Source organism: Lissotriton vulgaris, chromosome 8 (genome assembly GCF_964263255.1).
Source record: "Lissotriton vulgaris chromosome 8, aLisVul1.2, whole genome shotgun sequence".
Taxonomy (NCBI): domain Eukaryota; kingdom Metazoa; phylum Chordata; class Amphibia; order Caudata; family Salamandridae; genus Lissotriton; species Lissotriton vulgaris.
In genome coordinates this window covers 1,236,758,711-1,236,782,451 of record NC_141696.1, presented here as the reverse complement: position 1 = coordinate 1,236,782,451, position 23,741 = coordinate 1,236,758,711, and the positions used below count along the sequence as shown (strand labels likewise).

The following is a 23,741-nucleotide window of genomic DNA, read 5'->3' as shown; positions in this document are numbered from 1 at the left end:
CTTTACTGGGTCTGATGGCACAGTGGACTAATGGACTAATGTGTTCCCTGCAGGGGCCTGTGTTTGACCTCATGGTCACAGGTTCAAATCCTGGCAGATCCACTCTGCCTTCCATCCATCTGAGGTCGATAAAATGAGTTCCATTGAGTTGGGTAACATTAAAACATCTGTTATTCAGTGCCAAGATACCTACAGGGGAACGTGTGCTTTACAAGTACACGGTATCTTACCTTCAACTTGCACTTGTTCTACAGCAGCTCCTTTTTGCTTTTCAAGTACTTTAATTTATTCTGATTCTTCTTCTACTTTACGTTCGTCTTCAAATAGATAAAGAATATGCTCTGATGCCTGTTTCTCATTGGATAAAAACCCAACAGCATTCTGCAAAACATCTTTAGCAAATTTGTGAATTTGGGGCTGCTTCCTTTGTTAATTCTGGATCAGCACCACCCATTAGATTTCTCCATTCTTCAATCGTTTTTCTTTGGGCAACACCATTAGTATTAATATAAGGGGTCTTCTGCATGTTCCTTATATACTTATTTTGCCATCTTAGGAGTAAACCATATTTCCTTCATTTGTGTTATAGTAAATCCTGAATCTTTAACTTGCTGCAGAATGTCATCTTCATGTTCCAAAGCACCAGTTTATTCACTGCTAACGTTTTGATCCACTGGAAGAAGAATTCTGATTCCTTTCCGGCTTCCTCAGGGGCAGAGCTTCCATGCAGCTGGTTGAAAGGTGTGCCATCCATTTCAAATTCAGCACGCAAACTGTTCGGCTCTTTTTCCTTTGCCTCTTCCACTGTCTCTGGCCCAGCATCATTTCCCAGTACTGTACAGCATTTTCTCCATCCAATGCAAGTACAAGAATTGGACTGCTTGTCATGTACGTTATAAGGTCCAAAAAGAACTCTTTGTCTTTGTACTCATGGTAAAATAAATGTGCTTGACCTTCAGTAAGCGTGATCTGGTTTTGCATTGCAATCACTAAGCCTTTCTCATGTATCTTTCCTTGAATAGCATCCCTTTTTACACTCAAGAGATCATGCCATGTAATAAGCCAAAGTCCTTTATACTGGCTTTGCTGCAGCTTGTTTTTGACGTGGTGGGAAAAAGTAGGCTTCTTGTTTTGTGACATCTTCCTTGTTATCCTCACTGTTACATAACAGTACGTCATCTTTTTCTAAAATCTCTTGCAGTCTGACTTTTTTCTTTTCTTCTACTACCGTCTTGCACTTCAGGTACCGGTTCACTTGATTCCTTTGGTTTATGGAGTATCAGGACATAGGACAGACCACTTGACATATTTCTGACAAGATCTTCAAAATCGGGCTGTTCTGCATTAAGACTGTGGAGTCTGCGTCTTCACTACACTCTCCCACTGAAATTGAGCAATTATGTGGGGCAGTGCCACATTCTCCCTGTCCACTCCCCCACCTCTCTCTCTCCTCTCCTCATCTTTCTCTCCCCTCCCCACCTTTCTCCAGCAACCCCTCTCACACCCCCGGTGCTCAATGAGACTGGCTTTGCTAAACTTGGATGCTTTTAACTGGGTGCAAGTATTAAGAAAGCCAATAGCTGCAGCAGGTCACCTTACAATCGTGTTTTCCATACTTCCAAGACCGCTGTCATGTTGTGTGTAGATGCTACGTGGTGGTCATCTTGAAAGTATAAAACAGAATGCCTGGCCATCTTTATCTTAATTATTTATTTTCCCAAGATGGTCGTTTTGCCTGGTCATGCAATATTGTGTGACATAACATTTGTGGCTATTTGTAAGTATATGAATTAACATTCCAAGATGGCTGAACACTATTCTCGACACTTCCAAAATGGTCGCTGCGTTACTTCTACACACAACCTAATGGCCATGGTGAAAGTATGGAAATACAGTTCCAAGATGGCCAGCGGAAACTGGACTTTAAGGGGTCGATTCCGATTCGGGAAAAACCGCTCCGAATAGCCGTTCGGAGCATTTTTCCCATACGAATCGTACCCTGCAACGTCCCGCGTACGTATGACGAAGTACGATTTGTACCAGGAGCAGGACTCCGTACGAATCGTACAAAGACCGTACGACTTGAATCTCCACACGAATCTCCCTCGGAACCTGCTGTACGTGACATCTGTACGGCTCGCGGCTGCTTTTTCCAACCCGGCAAGTACGATTCGTGTCGGGTACGCACCGTACGACCCTTTTTCTACGGGAGCTGAAAACAGCCGTAAAAGCAGAGTTCGCCCCGAAACAGGTACGGAACGGCCCTCCCGGGCACAGTGCGTACACCCCATGATCGCAGGGGTACGGTGCGTACCCCTGCGATCACGGGGTGTATGCACCGTACCCCCCGATCTTGGGGTGTACGCACCGTACCCCTTGTTCGCTGGGTGTATGGTGCGTACACCCTGCTCGTCGGGTCATACGGCATGTGTGCGAGTCGTACGGTTCACTGTTTCAGCCTTGCAATACGTACGGATAGTGACGATTCGGACGGATTGATGGAATACGGATCGTACTATGCGACTCGGACGGACGGGTACGAATCATACGGCGATGGCTCCGGATGAAAATCGTACAGACTTTTTGTTTCCAGGATCGTAATTGGACCCCAAATGTCTGTTGGTCTATGTCTTTGGAGCTAGTCTGCTCTCAAATGTCTCAGGCGTCCAGATCTGCGTTACTTCAGTTATAGAATTCACTGGTGTCTGCATGTGTGTCTTATTTGGCATCCACATGTATCACACAATGTGCAGCCTTTACAACAAAGTGTGTGATCACTTAAAGAAGCTGGATCTGTTGATTTTGTCAATACTTATTTTTACTTGACAACCATTAAAACAAACAGTACAATCACTTAAAGTAGTCCATACCTATTGTTTATTTCAATATTTGTTTTTACTTGACAGCCGTTATAATTATTATACTTGTTATGCAACTGTGAAATTAGTAAATATGACATGGGAACACAGGAAGCGGTAAAAATGTTTATCCAGGTTTATTGTGAAGAGTTACAACAAGAGCGACCTCAGCCACAGCTGTCCTCTTGGCATTCTGTGCCTGGGCGCTCGCCTTAGAATCTTCACCACCGTGACATTCTAATCTCATGTCACTGGCTGAGAGACCCAATGCGAGCCCAGGGGTGGGGGTGGGAGCCCTAACTAAGGTTCCCCCCAGAGTGGAAGAGACTACAGCAACCTTCACTTGGCTATATTTCTTATCAAAATACACAATGATATGCTACTTTAAGTAGAAGGAAATGAACACTATTTGGCTTGAGTGGAATATTACTGTTCACCTCACCTAACATTGGTCAAACTAAGTCATAGCTTCTGGGTCACTGGAAGTTGTTTTATAGGTATAGAAATAACTGGCAGCTTTAACACAACGTGTATTTGTAAAGCACATTAACCCAGAAGGGCCTCCTGGTGCTGAATAACAAATGTTTATAGTTACCCAACTTAATGGTACTCATTTTATCAAACTCAGAAGTATGAAGGGCTGAGTGGGCCCGCCAGGATTTGAACATGTAACCATAAGGTCAAACACAGGCCCCTACTCTGGATGCATTAGTCCACTAATCTACCAAACCCAGGATAAGACACCAGAACCACCATCTCAATCTATAAACTGCAAATGTCTGAAACCACGTAGGTTCTCAAATTGGAACCCTGTTAAAATAACTTGGTGATATATTCGGCATTAACTGAAGTGTCTTCAGCACTACAAGTGGAACGTCACAGAGTTTCCACTGAATCCAAATATTGGCAGCACCCAAGCATAGACCTCGGATTGCCTACCTGGGTGCAATCCCTGAGAAAATGTCGGGAAACAAAATCCAAATTGGCACAATCTGTGAATGCAAGATAATACTATGAAGCTGTTCACATTAAGCTCATCAGACACATGGAACGTCACCCATTCCTGCCACATAGAAAGATAGGATGTGATGGCTATTGATTACTGTTGTTTTGCTTTTATTTGGTGGACGTTTACTATGAGGTTTTTACACCGGAATACCATCACAATGCGGTTGTTACATCGACCGCGTTATTACCATGAAGTGCCTTTACAAATTAAGTTGTTACAACAACTTGCACTAGATGTGCGTTGGACTTATGATTTACTATTCCAACTCCAGTGTGTGCAACACTAGGTAAGGTGTTGGAATAGTAAATCATACTATTCCTTAGTCTAGAGCGCCATCTAGCTCAAGTAGTAGTAACGACTTGCTTTGTAAAGGCACTGAGTGGTAACAACCTGGCCGATGTAACAACCGCGTTGTGATGGTACTGCGGTGTAAAAACCACGTAGTAAAGGTTGTTTTCCCTTGGCTGCCTTTGGTGCAATGGATTATCAACATTTGTTGACTGTACAAGAAAAGCAAGTAAGAAGGACTCCACTTGGCAATTATTCCACTTCACTATCCCTAAATACGCCAGATAGATTGGCTTTGATTCTGATCTTTTCCGTGTTTATCTATCAAGCAAAGATATCCATCAGAATTATCTGCCTCATGAAGACGTTATTGACTAAAAGAGACGTACCAACTAAAAGTGCAAATTATATCTCCCAAGTTAACCACTTGGCTCTGCCTTGCAATTGACCAACAAAGTACAAAAGCACAGCAGCTACCAGTCTTTGCTTTTATGCAATGTGCTACGCTGTAATCACTCACCCAAGACCATTCACTCAAATACAGACTGCCTGAAATTCTGTATTGTTTTTACAAATGTTTTGTTCTACAAAACTGACTAACCTATCTTGTTCCATGCATCTGGCACTGCATGTATATCTTTACCTTGAATTTCCACCAGTAAATTGCTGGTACAAGAGATTGACAGGCTGTAAAGGTAGCTAAATCTCACAGCTATATTGTGCCTGAACCTTCACTAGTAGGTATCTGAGTCATCATTACATTTTCCATTTCAATCCCCAACTACCATTAAAACAGAACATTGTCTCCTGTTGGGTGCATGTTTAAGTTCAAGTTCATGTTATCAACCCTACCCACAGAGCCTGGTGAGGAAAACCCCAAACCCTTACATGTTCTACCCTTTTCCTATGTGCCAGCTAGGAATCTTTGCAGTCGGACTACCGACCCCAAACCCTCAGAGATCCTTAAATGAACTTTAACGATGGAGAAAACTTCTTGGGAGTTCTGGGTTGTAGGCTATGAAAAACATGGGACCCATAGCTGAAAGCTAAACAAAATTACACTTGTTTCTGAACATTTTCAAACGTGCCTACAATTGAAATCCACCAGTACAGTTCTCGTAGTTGAAGAACATCAGCCATGGTCTACCTCATGCATCAGATGATATGACTTTTTCTATTGAACAAGCTGGTTTTAATTGTTTAAGACTTTCCAGCAATCTGAATATCTGGTCCAGTTCCTTTGAAGTGATGCTCTCAAGATGTCCTCTTTATGGCAGCAACAATGCTGAGTTATATATTTCACCAGAGTACTGATGTGGCCAAACGTAGTGAAAGGAAGTTAGGGTGGGTACTATAGGGAAGGATACTTGGAAGGAGAAGGGTTAGTCAACAATTCTTAGTTCTATTTTTACAAAGAATTGTTTTCACATTTCACAAAAAGAAAACGCTGGTTGTTTCCACTAAGAGAATAGCATCCAGAATGACGGTTCCTTATGTTAAAAAACACAATATTCTTGCTATTTCTGAATCAAAAGCTGTTAAGTTATTTGTTAATGTTTATTGCGAGTTATCAAAACAAGCCTATATATCCAAAGAGAAATCTCTACTGATAGGAAACTAGGAGTTAGCTGCCAATTTGTCTCTCATGCTATGGTTGGTTGATCTCCCTTCACCAACCACTAGGGCAGACCTAAGCGTTACCGGAGTGCTGTTTTTTTCCCAATGCTGAAAGTCCGAAACCAGTCCTAGGATGCTTGTTTCCAGTCCAGGGAGGACTTGGCCTGACAGTTCGGGCTGGACTGTTTCCATTGGGCGCAGGGTCAAGACTGATTTGCATATGGCTGGGTCCAAACTGGAATGGCAAGGTGAGCAAAAAAAAACAATGGATTTAGGCCCAGATCTCTGTACTGGGGTGAATATATGACAATGTTCTGCATTCTGTCCATCAATTGTTCTATTTGCGTTTTTTCCCGATTCAGCAGAAGAATTTTTGTTTGAGCGCTAGACGAACGCTCATACGAACATCTGAAGAAGGTGAACGTGGACTGAAAGTACACAGTTAGAGAGCGCGGGGTCAGGAAACAAGTGCAGCCTTGCCCTGTAGGAAGACCTGAACATCCCTCTGAAATCGATAAAACTGTTGGATGTTTGGAACCTCGATGTGGCAGTTCCTTTCAAAACCAAACATGAATAGTAAGCACAACTGAAAGGACACAACCAATTTATATAGAGGGTGTACAGTCAAAATATTGAGTTTTTTATATCAAATTACATTAATATTGATTCAAAAATATAGAATGGATACAATATCGACTGGACAGAATGTAGACTACAAAAATATCGTCTAGAATAGCAATAATATTGATTCCAAAATATAGAATGGACAAAATATTGAATGTGCAGAATATAGACAGCAAAAATATCGAATTAGAGGTAAGTAAGTTAATATCAATTTTTTAAAGTGTTTTTTATGTTACTATATATGTGAAAAGTGCATATTAGAATTTATTTTAATTAATTAATTTTATGGTATTTTATTTTTGCGTAATATAAATCAGTAGCAGGTTGTGGGTTTATAGGGGAATAGGGTGGAAAGTAATTTAATTATAATTAATTAAATATGTTAATTTATTTATTGGTATTTATTTTGAATTATTTGTTAATTATTTATTAATTGGTAATTAATTAAAATTTGATTGGTAATTCATTTTAATTAATTGATTAATTGATAATTATGTTAAATATATTAATTTATTTTCTGTAGCAAGTTGTGGGTTTATAGGGGAATAGGGCGGGAAGTAATTTAATTATAATTAATTAAATATGTTAATTTATTTATTGGTAGACATTTTTAATTAATTGTTAATTAATTATTAATTGGTAAATATTTAAAATTAAATGTGTAATTAATTTTAATTAATTGGTTAATTGATTATTTTTTTAATTATATTAATTTATTTTCTGGCACGTGTTGTGAGTTTATAGGGGAATAAGGTGGGAAGTAATTTAATTAAAATTAATTGAATATGTTAATTTATTTATTGGTATTTATTTTGAATTAATTTTGAATTAAATATTAATTGGTAATTAATTAAAAATGTAATTGGTAATTAATTTTAATTAATTGATTAATTGTTAAATAATTAAAATAAAATTGGTAATTCATTGTTAACTAATTAATAATTGGTAAGTAATTAAAATATAATTGGTAATTAATTTTAATAGATTGATTAAATGTTAATTATGTTAATTGTATTAATTTCTTTTCAGTAGTGGGTTGCGGGTTTATAGGGGAATAGGGTGTGGATGTAATTTAATTATAAATAATTACATTTTTTATTTTATTTATTGGTTATTTTTGTAGAAATTAATTAATTTATTATAAAAAACTAATTATTTTAAAAAAATTAATTGGTATTAATATTTAATTAATTTTCATTCATATATGAAGTATTTACGTTCCCTACTTTTGCACTCTCTGGAGTGGGAATAGTAATTATTACCCCTACGCTATCCAACGCTTTCCCTACTGTTGCACTCATTGGAGTGGGAATAGTAATTTTTATCCCTACGCTATCCAATGCTTTCCCTACTGTTGCACTCTCTGGAGTGGGAATAGTAATTTTAACCCCTATGCTATCCAGCACTTTCACTACTGTTGCACTCACTGGAGTGGGAATAGTAATTTTTACCCCTACGCTATCCAACATTTTCCCTAATGTTGCACTCACTGGAGTGGGAATAGTAATTTTCACCCCTACGGTATCCAAGGTTTTCCCTACTGTTGCACTCTCTGGAGTGGGAATAGTAATTTTTACCACTACGCTATCAACGTTTTCCCTACTGTTGCACTCATTGGAGTGGGAATAGTAATTTTTAGTTTCCCGCTATCCAACGCTTTCCCTACTGTTGCACTCACTGGAGTGGGAATAGTAATTTTTACCCTCCTGCTATCTAACGCTTTCCCTACTGTTGCACTCTCTGGAGTGGGAATAGTAGTTTTTACCCTCCCGCTATCCAACGTTTTCCCTACTGTTGCACTCACTGGAGTGGGAATAGTAATTTTTATGCCTACGCTATCCGAATCTTTGCCTACTGTTGCACTCTGTGGAGTGGGAATAGTAATTGTTATCCCTATGCTATCCAACGCTTTCCATACTGTTGCACTCTCTGGAGTGGGAATAGTAATTTTTACCCCCACGCTATCCAACGCTTTCCCTACTGTTGCACTCTCTGGCGTGGGAATAGTAATTTTTACCCCTACGCTATCCAACGCTTTCCCTACTGTTGCACTCTCTGGAGTGGGAATAGTATTTCTTACCCTCCCGCTATCCAACGCTTTCCCTACTGTTGCACTCACTGGAGTGAGAATAGTTCTGTTTAGTGCTACGCTATCCAATGTTTTTTCTACTGTTGCACTCACTGGAGTGGTAATAGTAAATGTAACCCTCTCGCTATCCTATGGTAAATATATTGTATATTTTATTATTAATACTATGTTTATATACATTTATATATATGTATTAATTAATATTATTTTTTTATTATATTAATTATCCACTAGTTTTAATGTTATTTAAGTATTTTAAGTATTTTTAAGTTAGTTATATTTACATCGATATTTTTGATTCAATATTTTTGTACTTACCTGTTTGGAGATAGGAAGTCGATATTTTGGCATTCTATATTTTTAAGTCGATATTTTTGTATATCGATATTTTCGACATCGATATTGTGTCAATGATCCATATAGAGGTGTTGTCTCAGAAATTGGTGCCCTCAAGCATCTTCCAGAACTTGCACCTGCTGCCAAAAGGAAACAACAATGAAGTCAACAGTGTCAGCACAACAAATGAGTCATCAGGTTCAGTAGGCCATTTGAGCATGTTCATTGACACTTGCTTCCAATGGGAAACAACGAATAAGTCATGTCATCACAAACAAATAAGATATATAGTGAAGCGCCTTACTGGCAGGAGTGTTAAAGCACACAAAACAATAATAATACAGATATTACAATAATACAACATAACAATTGGTGCAAACATGCTGATGAGATGAACTTTTAATACTTGTTTTAATCGTTGCATCAAGGAGTTTGTGACACCAAGCTAAAGAAGATTGTTGTTAGTAATGTAGAGGACAAAATATTGAAAGGTTACAATATCGTAACCAGAATACTGGGGGACAACATTTCAAACAGGTAAGTGCCTGAAGAGAGGTAAGCATGTATTATTCTTAACTCCACACCTACCTTCCTTGAGGATAAATAAATATATCACTAAGGTACGTGTGAGTGGAGTTAAGCATACAAAATGTATCCAATGTTACCTTTGGATATGTTGACGCTCAACAGTCTCCTCCCAATAATGTGACCATTGAATGTTTTGTACTCAATATTCCTAACCTACAACCCAAAAATGAGACATGCAGCACTCTACAAAACAAACTAATAACAAACAAATGCAACATGAAGTTTCTAAATTCCTGTACATCTCTCAAAGGCTTTTGTGTGCTGAATTGCCAAACCTTCCACCTCCATCTTGTTTATAATTGTTGTGTTTCTACTTGTGGAGCCCAGGTGATAGGAGAGAAGGTAAAGTGACAAATATTATGTTATTATACTATGTTATTCAGATGATTGAAAACACATTTTTTATATCTGTCAATCTCGGACTATCATTTACTATTATCTACTTGCACTAATCATTTATTACCAATAGGCCCAATCTTCTGCATTCTTAAAATATGTAGAATACATGATTTTAAAACTATAGGTCTGACAGATCATTCTTATTTTGTTAGGTTACAGCTTGTGGATGAAGACAAAGTGCTATTGACCTCCTCTCTTGACTGTGCAGTTCGTCTGTGGAGCATGGAAGGGGAATTTATAGGTCAGTAACATCAATATAACATATGATACATTTAAAGGACTTCCCTAGAGACACAAGAGAAAATCAAGTTCTTTAGATGGACAAATAGTAAAGTGACTGGCATAAGGCTTACAGTGATAAATGACAAAGGTCTACCATTTCCATATTTCATATCCTTGCCATTTGCTGTTTAGAGATGCGTGAGTAGCCACTAGTGTGAAAACGTGTGCAAGAGGGTTAATCTGTGATGCAACATGACAAAATACTATATTCAATTATATTGCATTTATAATAAATGTATGTATTAGTTGGTCTATGAAAGTCAATATTTAAGATTTAATGACTTCTCTTCAAATGTTCATTTTGGCTTTGGGGGGCCTATAAATGTGGCCTCTTTTGACCATTCTGCACTAAACCTTCAGAAAGAATCTTTGAGCAACATGGACTTTTCTATCCTGTTTGGTGCAGATTGGCCAAAAGAGGTAAAAGGCTTAGCATGCCCCTGCACATTATTTTACCTGTTAATTCTCAGATGTTGTCCAGTGAGAATGTAAAACCACTTAACAGTTTTTCAAACTGAGTTTACAGACAGTGGTTACTAGTGCAAATATGTCCAGGATTCAGGTATGCAATATGAATAGGTACTCCAAATATGCGCATCTCAGATTTAGATTTCAAACCCAAACTACGCATTTAATACTCTGGAGCCGGCAGAAAAACTTATGGAAAACCACAAAACTGTATCTGTCAATGTGTAGCATGGTCAGTGAACCTCATCTATGAAAAACAGTTCAAAGTAGAATAGCATGCAACTATGGATAGTTATCTAATATCAGAGCTCATCCAACAATTACAAAAGATGTTTGAAAGAAATTAACTTTGTGCTTAGAAAAGATGCACATCCACTCTGGATGTGCATCTTTTCTATGAAGTTGCTTATAAATTAGCATCATCCCCTGCTACAATTAGAGTGTCGAAAAAAGAGATCTCACAACCACACAAAATAGCTTGTCAAGGTTTGTGACAAAGACAAGACGACGGGTCACCCTGCAAGCTATGTAGAGCCTCCAACAGGAAAATATGCTGACTTGGGGTGTTGAGGCTTAGGTCCTTCCAGGGCTATTTTTATTGCATAAAAGCAAAAGTTGATCTCTTTAACAATCCCAAATACAAGACATACATAAAGCCATGTCCAATGGAATTATGCGATTCTACATCTGAATCTTTTTCTGCAAAGTTATGGAGCTGCTGCATTTCCACATAGTCCATCATCTAATGTATAATCTGCATATTTTAACAAAAAATGTGTTTGTAGCTCAAAGAGATCAAAAGTTACTAAGAACACATTGACACATGTTGTTATGTAGGGAAAGGCTAGTGGCACATGTTGACTGGTCATCTATACAATGCATTTTGCTGTACATGGGCGTGGAACCTTTACCCACACAGTTTTTATTTTTATGTAATAATTTTTATAAGACAAGGAAATAGCAATTCATAAAACAGAGTGTAATGATGAGTAGCAAAACATTACATAGAGAATGTAATGAAATTAGAATAATTTTTTATAAGAAGGACAAAAACTGTTCCCAATACACAGAGAAGACCAGTACAGTACAGTAGTACAAGAATAGCATAAAACACCTTGAGGTTTACAGGAATGAGGCCTGAGCTTCCACAGATGATGAGCACTTTGTAGATTGATGGTAGGAAAATGGAGATGTTTAGAAGCTCCAGAATGAATGTTTTGAAATAATTAAGAACGTTGGGATGTTCAACACCCTCCAGCAGACCATATAGACATACTTTGTGGTGACAAATTCTATTTTCCAAATCCTCTGTATAGAGTTTTAATTTTCCAAATTTCTTGTTCAAGCTTAAGAACCTTCACAGAGACATCATGAATTCACCAGGGGCCATATGTATCAAGCCTTTTTCCCGTTTGCGTATTGGAAAAAGCCTTTTGAGATGTATCATACCAAAAGGCCCTCACAAAATAGAGATTTGCAAAATATGTGATTCTCTATTTTGCGAATGCAATTAAGGAATTGCAAATTGCGATTCCTTAAATGCAATTCTGGAAGCACTAGAAATTTGCTATTTGGCCTTAAGGAATTGCAAATTACCACCAACTTCAAGTTGGAGGTAATATGCAATTTTCTTTAAAGAAGCACTTTTTAGATTTTTTTTAAAGTGCCATATGTCGCACATACATGCCCTTATGGCATGTATGTGCGCAAAATGCGCATACATGCATATTTCAGGGGTGCAACAGAGTGTCCTTTTGACACCCTTGCAACCTTGGAATTGCATTCTCAATTTGCGACTCTCTAATTGATAATCGCAAATTGAGAATGTGTTCCCATTCATTCCAATGGGCCTGCTAGCCCATAGGAATGAATGGGAAGGTATTCATTATTTGGGAATCTCAATTTGTGATTCACAAATAAGGAATATGTAGGATTTGCAAACTTTTTAGCAATTCCTACATACATTGCATTTTGCGATTCTCTAACTGCGATTCGCTCAAAATTGCAATGCGAGAATTGCAAAACTCTTTTTTGATACACATTGCCCCTAATTTGTTGCTACATTTCAACCATCCTAATCTTCATGATGAGCCATCTGTTCTCATCTAATGAAGGGTTGAATAGCTCTTACCTCATCAAGAATGGTGTCTAAAAAGTTGTTTTTGGATGAGGCAATAGGGGATAGAGGATCATTTGTAGGCTTCTTTAGTTCTATTCCTATAGTGGTAGCTTTAGCCCCAACAAGTGTAGCTTTGGTGATTTCAATATTTATATGTTCACAATGAGGGAGCCTCCAAAAAGATTTTGTTCTGTCGATAGACAATGAAATGTTATGGAGTCCAGCCAGGTATAGTGATAATCATGCAGAGAATATGCTAATACATCAGTGACAAAAGTCACGAGATGGGAGAACCAAAATTGAGGAGGTACAAATACGTGAAGAGGCACACAGCAATCCTAGCAACAGAAATAAGTAGCTGTAGAAACACTAGCTGGAAGATATGAACTCTGATTATCTAGTACCTTATTTGCTCAAATGTTAAGAATTGGTATATGCTGCTAGTTGCCAGAACAAAGTTGTAGCCTTGAAGAAATATGCCTGACTGACTTATTCAACAAACGTTTTTCATTTAAAAGGATAAAAATCCTTTGCCCACTATTGTGACATGCATCATCATGTTGTTGCCACTCATAGCCTCAGGTCTGAGTGATGTCTGAGGAGGGCTTATTATGTGTCAGGAATTCATACATACTCTTATTGATAAATCACCATGCACAAACGTTGCCTTGAAGTAGACTAATACCTTATTTATTGGTGTCCCCCTTCTACAAAATTAAAAACAAAAGGGTTGTTTATGGCCCTTCATATTCCCTGTGTAGACTTGTTCTTGCTGCTTAATTGTTCTCTCTGGGTCATGGGCAAATCATCAAGACAGAGGTCCCTTCCAGATGGACACTCACCAACTATCTTCATCTTACAGTTGGTTAAGCATGTGTGGTATGGGCGTTATTCTAATAACAAATGACAGTTCATTTCAATATAGTAATTCTTCAGGGAACTTTGTTCACTGTTCTCTAACGTGGCTCCCAAAGTGCAGACCTGGTTCCTAATGCTGCCTAATGCTTGCTACAAATTATGTTGTGTCAGTTCACGTAGTTTAGTAATTTCCTATGCTCTTTCAAGACATTTGCCTTCTAACAACTTCTTCTCATGAGTCATAATGTGTTTGTGAGTCGAAATCCACATCTGCTTGGACTTTTGCATTTCCTCCTACATCCATCCCAAACCGCAAACTGCTTGAACTCTACAATTTAGCACAACCTTCATAGGGCATGCTGAAAACCAGTTATGGCTTTAGAGAAACCCCAGACAAAGCCTTATGAGACTATCTATGATGATACTCTCTATGGATAAAGGATTGTCTTGATTTTTCCATTTTGCACAGCGGTTTACCATCCCTTTTACAGGAAGAAATTTGGCAGAGGGTGTGTGCCAGTGCTTCTCCACAATAACAGACATGGGAGCTCCAGATTTCCCAGAATCCATTGAGTGTCTCCATGTGTTTTCATTGATAACCCTAAGTGCTTTACCCTTCCCCATGAACAACATTACGTAAATTATCATGGATCAATCTGGAATCCAATATTCGATATTCCTGAATTTTTAGTGTTCCGTTCAATACCAAAAGCAATGGTCAAACTATTAATATTAAAATTGTGCGTAAGTGATTGTCTGGCACATTTAGCTCCTTGAAAATGCTCTCTAGGTGTTGGTCTAATTAATTTCAGGCTTACAATAGCCAAGTATTCAGTTCTTTCTGAAAAAGTTCATGAAGCCTGCTTGCTGTTTAGCAGAATACTGTTCTACATTTTAATGCTTTCATCGAAGAAGGCCTATTATTGTTTTACATGTGTCATATATCCTCAGTGATATGATCAACATATTCTGTGATGGGGGAGGGGGGGGTGCAATGGTACCTTAACAGGTCAATTTCTATGCCTTTTAAAGTGTTGCATCACAAAATGTTTCGGTAGATTTTATGTGGCATTTGTGTGGTTCTCATGTATATAAAGTACCTTTTCTACATAAAAGTGAAACTTGAATTTTACTGAACTAACAGTTTATTTAAATTACTTTCATAGCGTTTGGATTTATATACAATAACAAATCATAATTGCGCATGGTCATATTCTCAGATTATTTCTAAACAGGGAGTAGATGATCTGTTGATTTGTAAAGTAACATATGACAATTAAAGGCTTTATGTCCTGAGAAACGTAGAGAAGCTAACAATGCGGATGGTACAATAACATTTATCAATGTGAAAAATATAAATGTGCTGGAAATATTTTGGGTATAAAATAAAATAGGTATTTATGTTTCTGGGGATAAATACAATGACCCTCATGTACAAATATCCCATGGAAGTAATCATAATTTGCGATTCCTTCAATAGAATGTACAAACATTTATTTGGTAGAAGTGGTTGCAATGTGTGCATCCCCTTTAAAGAATCCATTGGGTTTTTGGAGAGCCAACCTGTGTATTCATAGGTTGGTTCTCAAAATACAGATTTGTAGTGGGTCGCAATTCATCATACCTCAATAATATGCATAAGGTAGGTCATAAATTCAGACCCCCTACGATTGGATACAAAGACAGGTGTGGTTGCTTGCTGGGAACAGCAGACCACGTAAATAAACCAATCTTTTGTTTTTTTAAATGCAATCCGTTTTCTTCAAAGGAAAACAGGATCTGCTTAAAAAAAAAAAATTACACAAATCCTTTTTCAGGATCAGGCAGTCGTTCTTAACCGCATCGCTGCAGAGGCTTTTCCCGCTGTGTGCGGCATTTTTTTAATTACCGCGTTACATGACGAGCTCAGCTCGTCATCAGCACATGGCAGGTAAGCTTGATGACGAGCTGGGCTCGTCATCAGCATCGAAGTGGCTAAGACCTATTTATGAATGGCTTAACGCCTCCTTTGAGTTGAAATATTGATGTTTTGCGACCAGATTTCTGTCACGAAACAATACATGCCTAAAGGAATCGGTATCTGGAAGGGACTTTCTTAATATGCCCCTTCCAAATACCAATTCAGTATGTATTCCCAAACAGCCATTCAGTCAGATTCGGTAATATCTTACTGAATTGCAAATGATGATGAATTAAAGAGTGCCATTTTGGGGTCGGAAAGGCTCTGATTTTAAGATTCGTAACCTTGCCAACTGTAAAATAATTTCATACATAAAGGCCAGTTTGTTTTAAGATGGCCCTCTAATATAGAGTCTATTCAAGCAAGTCATGAAACCATATCTGCAACCTTCCAGTTGTTGCAAAGGTTTATTTTACCAAGTATCAAAGTAAGAACAAAAGGCAATGTCTATGTCAATAGAGTAAATACATGGTCAAAGTCCATGCTAAGTATAAGCAAGGATAACAAAAACGTGACAATGTCCCAGGGAATCGGGCCGAACAACATAAACTAAAAATAAGCCTCACATTATGTTAATAATTATCACACCCACTCACCTGGTACCATATATACTTTGCACCACTTTTTCCATGTTAAAAGTTACGCAAAAGTGGCGCAAGGAGCGTGTAAATCTGCCCGTAAGTGCCTCTGTACCATGAAATCAGTGGTGTAACATATCTCACAGATGAACATTGGTCTCAGGGGGATTAGGGTCCCTCTGAAGGGTTTGAGGCCCCTCTGAAGGGATTGGAAGCCCCTGAATGGTTTGACCCTCCTGCGTCGCATGGGCTGCAGGGGCCTGTGCTTCACCCCTGTATAAAATCGATTACATATGCCAACCGACTACGCGCATAAAACTCAATATGTAAATATGAATGCAAACTCATGGTGCTCATCTTAGTCAATAGTAAACAACATTACTCTGGAGATGGCCAAAGCCCGGTAACGGTCCTGCCACACATGGCGAAAAACAAATACACCCACAGCTAGGAATTTACCCCTGTTTTCAGTGAAGGACATGCAAAAACGAAGGCGGGAAGGGAAGAATAGTCATTCACCATCTCATTCCCATGCCTTCTTCCACAGCTGCCTACCTTCCACAACATCCCTTGGATCTCAGAAGACATGAGGGAAATGGGGGGGTTGGTAAAAAAACAGCAGACCATCATTCAGCATTCCACTTCTTCTTTTAGGTTAGTGCCTACCCAGAGAGGCTCTACTTCTCACTGTTGCACAGACCACTAGGAAAGTGCGACCATGCAATAGAAGAGTAGGAAATTATTTCTCAGCAGGCTGTCACCACGGCAACCTCAGTTACAGAAGCAGAGAGACAGAATTGACCATACTTTTCCAAATTGGTGTTTAGGCAGCGCTTTATACCACAGTGTGGTTGTATGTGTTGAAATTATGGATTGGAGTTTCTAGCATTGGAGCTTCTGGCCTTATTAGATGTGAGATGCAAAAACAACAAGGCCATGGAGGAAATGCTTGAGTTAATCTCAGCCACTGGCAATAGCTTTGGGCCGCATTCCAGACCATTGTTTTTGTCCACTGTGCCATTGTAGAAAGGGCCCCACCCATGCAAATCAGTCTTGGTCCTGCTCCCATAGGAATAATTCAAGCATTCCACCCATCACCTTGTTGCGTGTTGCAGGTTACACCCTAAGTGTAAGGGCTATTTCTAGACATGGGTTCCGTATTCACTGTGCCATAGGATTCAAGCTGCACATCACTGATTAAACCTAAGAAGGTCGAAACCAAACCGGACTGGGGTTGCTTGTGCCCCTTGCTGCAGAGAGCCTCACCTGCAGTTCAGGATGGACTGTTCCCATGAAGAGCAGGGTCGGTACTGATTTGCATAAGGAAAGCCTTTGCCTATAGTGACATGATGGGCAAATACCAAAGGACTGGAATGTGGCCCAATCGGTTGGTAGTGGCTGAGATCCATTTAAACATTCCATCCATCACCTTACTGCTGTCACAGTTTATGCCCTAAGTGTGATAGCTATGCCCAGACACGGGGCTCATGCTCACTGTGCCATAGAACTCAAGCAGTACTTCACTGATGAGACCTAAGTAAGTCAAAACCAGTCAAGGGTAGGTTGTGGTCTCGTTTGTAGGAGGCCTCACCTAGCAGTTTGGGATGGACTCTTCCCATGAGGAGCAGGGTTGGTATTGATCTGCATAAGGTAGCCCTTTGTCGAGAGTGGCATGGTGGGTGAAAAACGACGGACTGGAATATGGCCCAAGCAATTGCCAGTGACTGAGATTAATTCAAGTATACAATGCATCACCTTGTTGTTGTTGATTTTTAGATGTCAGCAGCACTTGCTTCCCTCGCTGAGCCAGAGGGAAGAGGCTTTAACACCCACCACTCTCAATAGCAATCCACATTTCCCTCTACTAATCCACCATTAATCCAACATGGGTTCGGTAGTAGCATGCTACGTGCCAGAAAGTGCTTCAATGCCTCGTAAGGGGTAGTAGGCACTATTTAAATACAGTTATAATTAGGGAGGCAGCATACCCAGATATGGTAAGATCTGTAAATTCTGGAATTTCACTGCAGTGAGCTTCTTAGCCACTGGTGAGATGTCATATCACTGAATTTCTGAGATTTAAAAAATGCTGCCCTTGACAATAAAAGTTTGGGAAGCACAAAATAATATTGTAAACAGAAACTTACTCTGCTATATAATCAGTGAAAAGGAAACCATAGTATACACATATGAAACAAAACACATAACGTATATGGTCTACACTGCTTTCAAGAAAGTTTCTGGAGAATCTCAGAGATTTTGGTCATTCAGGGTTAGCCTTTTTTCCACATGTAACTGGAATCTGAGAGAGCTGAAGTAGCTGCGCGATTCTTCTTTCAGGTAAGTGTGGACTTTGCAAAGAAAACTTCATCATCAGTTGCGACAGTCCAATTTCTTCTCTCAGAGGTCACCATTATAGTCCTCCATGATACGGTGTTGATCAGATTACAGCTAGGAGAATTATCATTACTGTTGATTAACATTTGGTTTATTATACAATATGCTTAGTATCCAAGTCCCTTCTTTGTTTTAAGAATGCATCAACATGTAGATATATGCATCAGAACTCAACCTCTCATAGCTGGATCTTGATGTCATTTATAGGAACATTTGGGCAGTTGGAACCCTGGGAGATATTTACCCCGGCCTCATGGAAACATCCCATGGTTCCTTATGAAATCTTAGTGGACCCAGAAAGCATGCCTGTCCATCCAATCTTAGAGGAGGAATCTTCTACCCTGCAGGGGACAACTTCAGACGTTAAAGAAGAATCAAAAGAACGGACGAACACTAAGGTTGGTACATTATGAGAAGTTACGTGATGATATATTAGGTGCCTTATTTAAGCTGATTCATCTCTATAGCTACCAAAATTTACTGGTTCATACCTGTCACACTGTTACCACATTTACTGTCACAAGATTTGAGCAGAAAGTATGCCAGGCCTCTTTATTAGATTAATGGATTTACTAGGCTAATGCACTATCTTTGTGAAACAACTAGAGTAATGTCTCTATTTTAGATCTTAGGTAAACTCAGTTTTTCTGATAAGTTTAATGATTCAACTGTAGTAGAGCTAGAGCAATTGCCAGAGTATTGGTGCTGGCAGGTGGTGTCACCTCTCTAAAACCATAGAGATTGCAAGAAATCATTGTGGTATTGAAAGAGCAAGTGAAATCAGTAAGCCATATCCATCAGGTTGGGGAGTGGGAGGATTTGTGGAGGGTGCTGCCCTGTGTCTGAGATTTGAAAGATGGAGATGATCCAAATGCCCATATAAATCCCAGTGAAGAGACTGGGTACTAAATTACATGATAATTGATTGAGAGCACATTATTTGTCTAAATGGCATATTTTAATAACTCTGTCTTAAGGGCAGCGCTGATAGAAGTTCATAAATTCACCAACCACTTCAGATTCATTAGCACAGTGTAGCTGCAAAACATGTTTATTCCCTTCAGAAAATAAACGGTTGTGTCTGGCCGAACTTGGAACTCTATGTGCATAGCAGGAACATAGTAATATAAGAGAAGACACTTTGTGGATTTGAAACAATGATAGACTAGTGATGGCCATCATAATATTGTACCAGGAGAAAAGATCCCAATCAAATGTGAAGTGTTATTTTAAAAAATCCACTTTAAGGAATATCCTGTTATAAATAAGACTGTCATGTGATATATTGCAACCTGGTAATGCCCACAGAATATTGTGAACTCCCTTAAGTCATTGTCATAGTTATACACTGAGATTTACTTTTTGAATAGTTTTACCAAGAGAATGCTCAACAGATCATCCTTGTGTCTTTAGTTTTGTTCCTTTCTTTTTCAACGTAGGGTCAGTTAGAAAGGTCAATCTCTCAATTGTTCTTCACTATGAGCTTATGCTATGCAATAGTTTGTTATACCAATGACTAACCTCCCTCTGTGCCCATCGATTACCCTGCACAGCTGTAAGGATATGGGTAACATTCAAAAGGGTTGATGTCTCACACCTGAAGACCACCCACCACACTACCCTGGGTAGCTCTATTACTCTTAAAGCACTACAGGACCACTGTATCACCTGTCCTCCATGAGAACAGTGTCTAGGTTATTCAAATTGGTTAGACATGTTGGGTCCTATGGGAGTGCCACGCCCCAATTGCTAGTAACTCAACTTGCAGCAAGAATTAAGGCTAAGACCACAGACAAACCACAAAGATCTCCCTGTGAAATCTGACATCTCACCCTTGAGGTGCTCACAGTCTTCTTCCACTACCCTTAGCTCAGTGGCTAACCCCAACAGCTGAACCTGCACTCAGCAAGATCGATACTTCTGGGGGGGCCTCTAGGTCCCCCACACCCATTGTGCACCATTCAGGAGACTCTGGGACACAGTCCTCCAGAATCTGCCTGCCTGAAACCTCAGAGCGATTATCCCTAGCAGAAGAGTCTTGCACATCTACAGTATTATGCGCAGTGTCCCCGGTCTATGCACCTGGAATCACCTGGCCAACTGACTGTGTCACTGTGGGCTCCACTGATGCCTACTTCTCCTGGGCCTCTGCTCATTGCCCTTAGGGTCTAACCTTGTCGGATCTACCGGAGCTGTTATCTGGCTCAGAAAAGCCAAAGTTGCCACCTTAGGGACTGGCAATTTATTGCAAAGAATAACATTATTCATTTCCCTTGGGCAGTAACCTAGTCTATCCCCAGTCAAAGGGTCCCCCACTAAACCAGCCCAGGAATCTAGGAAGTCCACCATGCCCTCTGACTTGAGCAGAATCAATCTGTAGCCCACCAAGGAAACTAGGGCACTTTCCACCCTCTCTTTTGTCTTCTCATGGGATCATACCACAATTTCCCTTCCCGGGCTTGCTACCTGACTTTATCATATCGGGGACAGCTTCTATTCCCAGAAACTACTGTTTGGGGTGTGTTTCTTTAACCCACAGTCATTCTCTGAAAAGATTTCTCTGGACCCACCCTATCCTCCTGTTAAGAACCCGTAGTAGCAGTAATAGACCTCCTTGCACTCACTCTTCTTCCAGTCAACTAATCCAGCTGACTCCATGGTTCTGGCCTCTGCCAAGGTGAAGAGAGTCTCTGCAAAGTACTACTCAGTGAAAGACCCTTTAATTCATGCATGCATGGACACACATTATCGAAACTCTGAAAAAAAGTGCAATTCAGTGAAAGCTGGTTTACTTTATGCATGCACAACCTTTATCCTGTCTCCCAATAATGATCATTGTATCTCCAGAAAGCAAGGTACGCCCCTTCAGGGCACCCCATTCATAAGGGTCCTCAGCATGTCCACCCTCTAGTGGCCCTGAGTCTGAAAACTCTAAAAAGTCCTCGAAAGTTAAGAGCACAAGCCAGGGGGTTCTACACTCCTGTCAGGGTAGCATGAGCTCAGGCTTATCCTTGTGCTGATCTTCACAGTCTCATCAGCTGTCTGAGATTGCACAAGGAAATAGAAAGGGAGATGAGTTTAGGTGGTACCACATTATACCTTCACCTCCTTCTGTTACTTTCAGAACCGAGTCAATTGTAGGTCCCACCCCTGTACTGCACTTTAGGACTGTTTCTAAATCACATCTCCGCCCGAAACTGTGACACATCTCTCTCTCTCTCTCTCTCTCTCTCTCTCTCTGAGCTAAGCACACCCACTCTGGCCTTTCTGGTTTCATTCTCCAGGATTTCAAAGAAGCTCTTGTGAGATCTGGAGTGAGATATCTGCCTGTTCTAGCTTTGACCCATGTGGGAACAATCCTCAAACCTAATTCACTGGGAGTTGCTGCTAATAGCTATAGAGAGTCTTACCCAGCCCCTTCCACTACCAGGAGAAAACGTATCTCCTTTTCTGGGCCTGTTGTGTTCCAGGGTCTTAGATCTACTAGTAGAGCACTGCAAATAACTCACCTTCAGTGGAGGCTAGTGAATTTTGAAAGTGGTGGGGCGATAAAGTGTATTGCAGTTGAGCGAGCGAAGCGAGCAAGGCCAAACTGAAAAAAGGCGGGTGTGGGGGTTTTCCCCCCCACAAGAACATTTTGCAAAAACTGGATTAAAACGATTGCTTTTACACGACGTATTTACTGTCAATTGTTGCAAAAACGGGATCCCATTATATCATTTTAAAGCACAAGTGTGAAGAAAACATTAGAAACATCAAAAATGTGCCCAATCCTCTATCTGGTCTGCTTGCAAAATGACATCCAAGCCAAGCACACACAACCAATGGAAACAGGCCATCTAAGTCTTTTTTACCTGTAATACATCTCTGCCTCTTTACTGCATTGGTTGATGAAGTCATCAAGGCTCACACCATTGGTAACACCGTACATTGAAAATACTTTAGAAATTAGACGGCGAAAGAGATCCATCTCAGGATTACAGTTCATCCTTGATATTTTTTGCATACTGACTGAAACAGATCCCAGACTAAGAGTCCTAAAGAGAATCAGGACGGTCTACATCGCCCATCCGTAACAGAACATAGTTCCCATCCTCACAGTCTTGCAAGATTCATGCACAAAATACACTGAATCTAGATCAAATTTCCCTCATCACAACATACACTTACAATGCTCTTCTCCATGTACCAAACCCCACACACAATCCATCTGCAACTTTTTGCACATGCCCCTGTCCTAGTGTTATTGTGCAGAGACCTAGCTGGAGGAGCTAACTCAAACTCCACAACCTCACACACACATAAGTTCTCTTACAGCAGTCATACAGTGAAATGTGTATACACACGTGCTCACTCACATAGTGTTACACACACACACGCCACGACAACCATAAATGGTCCAGAAGAGAGGCTTATGGAACACTTCATTTTTAAAAAACTATTTTCAACTAAAACATTAACTACAATAAACAGAAGACAACATTCTCCTCTGCTATTTACCACTGTTTCATGCATAAATCACTTTCAAATCTTGCCTTTTTATATATGTACAGTGCACACTCAATCAGGTGGTACCTTAAGAAGCTGCCTGTAATTTGATGAACTGTGAGGTGATGGAAATACGTTTTGAGCAGGTTGCTTTCTGGCAGCTGGTGCAAGCATTTGAGTGACATTATCTGAACACTGTATGATACCACGCTAATTCTCAACTTAGTGAGAGAAAACAAAAATGATGCCACAGAGGTCTGCAGTAGTAGAAAAGTTACAACGGTCACAGTAACCTCAAGGGGCCCAGTCTTTCTTGTCAGAGTCCCTGACGATCATGCTCAGTGGACAGCTTAACTCGAATTTCGAAAGCCAGAATAGTCGACTCCTTAACATGAACATTCAACAGACTTCCTTCTTAAATAAACAGTGCCCCTATGATTGGGGGGTTGTTGTGGGGTCGCACTTACCTAACCTAACCTAACCTGTGTCATCTTTATTTATAAGCTGTTCTTATAAAGGTCTGCAGGTTTGGGAAATGTCAGTCAAATGCCAGTGTGTCCTGAAGCCTGGTAGGCACCGGAGTCAAAGTAAGCCACACATCAGAACGAAAGTGAGAACTTAGAAGGGGTGTTAGAGAGAGCTACAAATCTAAATTAGTCACACTTTACTGGGAAGGCCACTCTGTGGTGAATATTCCTGGACCCCTTCCATTCCATCCATACAGAGGGAGGATCAGGCAGGGAGGGATGCACCCCCTTTTCCAGTAGAAAAGTACACTTCTTC

General features: G+C 39.8%; 1 protein-coding gene across 1 annotated transcript in view; it reads left to right on the top strand.

The window, feature by feature from the left end:
• Window positions 1-23,741, top strand: part of LOC147698535 (cilia- and flagella-associated protein 337-like) — a 554,785-nt gene that overhangs the window by 506,459 nt on the left and 24,585 nt on the right. Inside the window, exons 27-28 of the mRNA XM_086935138.1 lie at window positions 9,961-10,049; window positions 18,678-18,868. Coding sequence (XP_086791264.1) covers window positions 9,961-10,049; window positions 18,678-18,868 — 280 coding nt within the window. The remainder of the gene's footprint in view (window positions 1-9,960; window positions 10,050-18,677; window positions 18,869-23,741) is intronic.